Here is a 4,205-nt window from a genome sequence, read left to right as displayed (position 1 = left end):
TGCCTTCGTTTGTTACGGGCACGAGGTGGGGCTCCAAGCGTTAGCAGCCCCTGGGTTTGCAGCCAGAAGCAGATCTTCTCCTTCTGGACCCTGGGGGCCAAACAGCAGGCAGTGCAGGAACGCTGCCCAGGGGAGGCCCGGCCACCGGCCGGACCCAAGCCCCTCCCCAGGCAGGACCCTCATGGGGCAGCCTCCCACATCTAGCGCCTGCATGGGCTTTCTTGGGAGGAAGCAGTTGAGTTTCAAGCTAGTTTGGAACTGTCAGTGTCCCTCCATAGACAGGTTCCTGGGTTAGACCAGGGTTTGGATTTGAAATGCTTTGCATTTCTGGCCTATGACTAGATAAAGGCCATGGAGCAGCAGTCAGAGGCCCCCGCCATCCACCCTGAGGGGGGCCCCATCACCCAAAACAAAATGAGCACTGCGTACCCACCACGGAGGCTGGCAAAGAGCCTTTATTTATCTAGCGCAAAGTATACACTATCACAATCTTCTCTGTTACTCCTTTTACTAAAATAGTTCAAATCAATGTTTTTACCACACTATCAAAAAGTTCTAATTTTTTTCTCTCCCCAAATCAAAGTGGTTCAATAGAAGGTAGAAACGGGCACAGGAGTCCAGGGCTCCCAGCTCTGCCCAGAGCCGGGGCGGGGGCGGCCCCAGTACTCGGGCGGTCACATCCGACAGAAGGTAGGTAGGGTGCAGCTGCCGGCCTGGCGGCGGGGGCCAGGCGGCCCGCCCATTCCCAGAGAGCAGCACAGGTCCCCCACGTTTTGAAAAATACACACCTCTACCGCTCTGCAGTCACGCATTTCCTTTGTTTCTAAAAAACAAGTCAGTAGTATGTATTGTTTCCTCTCAAGTTTTCAAGAAAAACAAAAAGAAAGGTCACTTTTTTCTCTTTAAACAACACTGATGTGTGGCTAATAACTTTTGGATAAAAACGTGCTCAGTGGATTCCGCTTCCAGGATGGGCTTGGCCACCCGGGACGAGGCTGGGTGACATCCATCACAGTGGGAAAGGAAGCCACAGCGAAGGTGTCACACGGGGCTTCGGGCACTAGAATCAGTGTTTGTGAAAGGACAGCAGGTTCAGCAACACCCCGCCACGAGCTCTCAGAGCTGAGGCTCCAGATGGGAGGGTCGCCGGCATCACCCTCTGCACACTCCCTGCTGGTGGCAGGGCGGGGACTCGCCCCGAGCTGGCCCCCGGGACCCTCCCAGCCGCGGACTCGCCCTGAGCTGGCCCCCGGGACCCTCCCAGCCGCGGACTCCCGCCGCCGCTGGGCCCCAGGCCGGCGTGGGGCACGCAGAGGCGCTGCAGGCTTTTCGACAGCTTACGTTAAAAGAGATGCCGTCACGAGTGTGGTTCCGTCCTCGAAAGCCGCAGTGCTGACCCCGGGACACAGACGGGGGCAGGAAGGAGACGTCGGCACTGGCTGGTGCTGCCTCCGTGGTGGGGGACGCCTGACCCACTCCTCGGATGCCACCACAGCACCAGGGGGCAGGGTCTCCTCCCTCCGGCAGGGAAAGGCCCCTTGGAGGCTGTTCTTCCCTGGGTCAGTTTGCAGGAGACCTGCAGTCACCAGGACACCTGACTTATTGCTTATTTTCAGTGGTGGCCAAGCCAGCCTGACCCAGACGTGACACACGGGTTCTCAGATGTGGCTCCCACCCAAGAGACCCAGACCCCCTCGAGCTGCTCCGTGGTTCTTTGGACTCCAAGACCCGGGAGGGGGCCTCTGCCCTCCAGCTGACTGCCCACCCGGGCAGGAGTCACCCAGAACATGACCAAGGATGTTCACCCAGCTCCAAGTGCACACCCCTAGTGACAGGGAACTCACCACGTGACCTAAGGACCAGCTCCTTCCAGAGAGCCCATAGCTTCCTATAACACCCAAGGCAAGAGGACCGTGTCCGATGCCGTCACCGGCACCCGTTCAGCACTCCTCGGCACAGTGAGGGCCGCGGGCCTTTCCCGAGTGTCGACCCAAGGGTGCCGATGGCAGACAGGCGGTGGGGACGGCTCAGAGTCCCCGCTGGGGAGAGGGATGGGGCAGCCTCGTCCGTCCCCTCACCTGGTCCCCGTCCCTCGCCTGAGCCTCGGACGAGGCCTGCCCAATGCCAAGCCAGCCTCTCAGGCTCTTCGCTCGCCAGCCCCCACGCACAGAGCTCTAATGACCGCTGGAGTCCAGTGATGGGGGAGGAACTGCAGACGGTGGGTGGCCGCGGGGGCTGGTTACAACAGCGGCCTGTCCCCACCCTCCACGCTCTGGGATCTTGTTTGTGATACGCCACTGATCACTTAACCCCCTCGGGGCCTCACTGCCTTCGCACACAAACTTTAAAATTTACATGCCTCGCTTTACAGTTTATACACAATCCTTTTACACCGAAGGGTCTTATTTGATCCCCAGAGCCCTGCAAGGAGGGCCTTAGGCTGCCCACTCTGCAGGGGAGGACACTGAGGCTCAGGAAGGGGGGTGACCGTCCACCGAGAGGAGGCAGCAAGGCAGCGGAACTCAGCTGGGGCCTCCGCCTCTCCCAGCCCACCCACCAGCCGCCTCTCCAGCAGGAGGACCCCGTTGGCTCGCTTGCTGTGAGTGACGACACAGCCTGACTAGAGCCGATGGCCTCGAACCTCTGAGCCCTCCTTTCCCGACCAGGGGCCCAGAGAGGCTGAGTGACTTGCTGAGGGTCACACAGGAAAATGAAAACCAGAGCCAAGCAGGGCTCCTCCCAAGGAGGGCAGAACTCCTTCACCTGCGGCCACGCGACTCCGTCCACAGTGATCCAAGAGGGGGCCAAGCTCCAGGGGCAAACGTTCCTGAGCAGAGGCCCGGCCACGGCCCGGTGCCACCCACGCGGAGAGAGAGGCCCAGCCCAGAGAGTCCACGCAGCCCATGATGCGAAGCACAGAAATGGAGGCGCCTCGGGCCCTGGTCAGGAGGGACCCAAAAGGATAGGGCACAGCCTAGGACAGGGTGAGGGGACACTGCAGAGTGTGTGGCCAGGGGTAGGGGCGTGAACTCTAAAAACAAGCAGAGCCGGCAGCGGGGAGGCTGGGCCCTGGGGCCAGAGGAAGGGCCGCGGGCGAGTTTCCTCGTCCACGACTCTGGGGGCCCAGTGCTTATGGAGCCAGTGTTTAGGCCACAGCAGGCGGGTCAGAAGTGGTGCCCCGTGCATCCGTCCAGCTGCCAGCGGCCTCTGTCCGGCACAGGGGTCGGCCAGCGGTGGAGGGCTTGATGAGGTGCCCCTCCACCAAGGCTGGGCACAGCCTGGCACGGTGCCTGGGCCGGACAACTCTTGAGCAGCCTCAGCCTCTCGCCCGTGGAGCCCAGAGCCCGGGCCGCAGAGCAGGAACGCGGCCGTGCAGGCGCTCTGCTGCGGGGAGTAGTAGCCTTCCCGGTTTGCTGGTGCGTGAGAGGTGGGAAATGGAGTCGCGCCCCCAGTAGCCAGGCCACAGCGGGCAGCGTCCTATGTACAATTCACCACAGAAAAAGAAGATGGTGGCTCGGCGCGAGGGCCTGCCCACGTCTGGGGACCCCAGGCAGGGCCAGTCCACGTCCAGGGAGGAACGGCCCTACAAAGGCCCTTTGAACTGGTTTCCAGACAGGTGCTGCCGGATGGAGGGCTTGGAGCTGGCGGCATCTCCCAGTTTTCTCCAGACCACCTGCGGGGAGGGGTGAGCTGTGAGTGGAGGGCCCATCCCAAGCCTGCCCAGGGGCCTGTGCGCAGACCGCCCCATCGCTCTTCAGCATCACCTGCGTCCCGACAGCCTTGGGGCCAGGAGGGGACACGGAGGCCGCGTGAGGCCCAGAGACCCTCAGAGTACGTCTTTGCAAGTCCACCCTTCGCAACCACACCCCCCACCCTGAGCAGGTCACATCTGGGGGCAGACTTGGCCTCGCGGCTATCCAGTGGGGCCTACAGACCCAGGAGGCGGCAGAGGAGGGGGAGTCGGGACACCCCGCCCCAAGCGAGGCCCGGGTGCAGCCCCGTGATCCACCTTCCCTGCTGGCTCCCCCTCACGAGTCCAAGGAGACCATGCGTACTGGCCAGGCGGGCCGGGGGATGATGCTCTGCCTCCCCAAAGACCCAGAGAAGCCCAGCTTCCAAAAGCCAAGGCAGCTAGCTCCAGGGTGGAGGGTCCCGCAGAATGGAGCGTTCCACCTGCACCCCCGTGAGCAGCACCTGTGCGCGCT

At 62.3% G+C, this 4,205-nt stretch overlaps 1 protein-coding gene across 3 annotated transcripts in view; it reads right to left on the bottom strand.

The window, feature by feature from the left end:
• Positions 1–1,230: 1,230 nt before the first annotated feature.
• Positions 1,231–4,205, bottom strand: part of CCDC85C (coiled-coil domain containing 85C) — a 79,734-nt gene continuing 76,759 nt past the window's right edge. For all 3 annotated transcript variants that reach the window (XM_059058372.2, XM_067027782.1, XM_059058373.2), the window contains one exon: positions 1,231–3,673. In XM_059058372.2, the coding sequence (XP_058914355.1) occupies positions 3,584–3,673 (90 nt within the window). In that variant the 3' untranslated portion in view covers positions 1,231–3,583. The remainder of the gene's footprint in view (positions 3,674–4,205) is intronic.

The sequence above is a fragment of the Kogia breviceps genome, chromosome 3, assembly GCF_026419965.1.
Source record: "Kogia breviceps isolate mKogBre1 chromosome 3, mKogBre1 haplotype 1, whole genome shotgun sequence".
NCBI lineage: Eukaryota > Metazoa > Chordata > Mammalia > Artiodactyla > Physeteridae > Kogia > Kogia breviceps.
The sequence above is the reverse complement of the archived record's forward strand: the minus strand, read 5'-3'. Positions and strand labels throughout refer to the sequence as shown.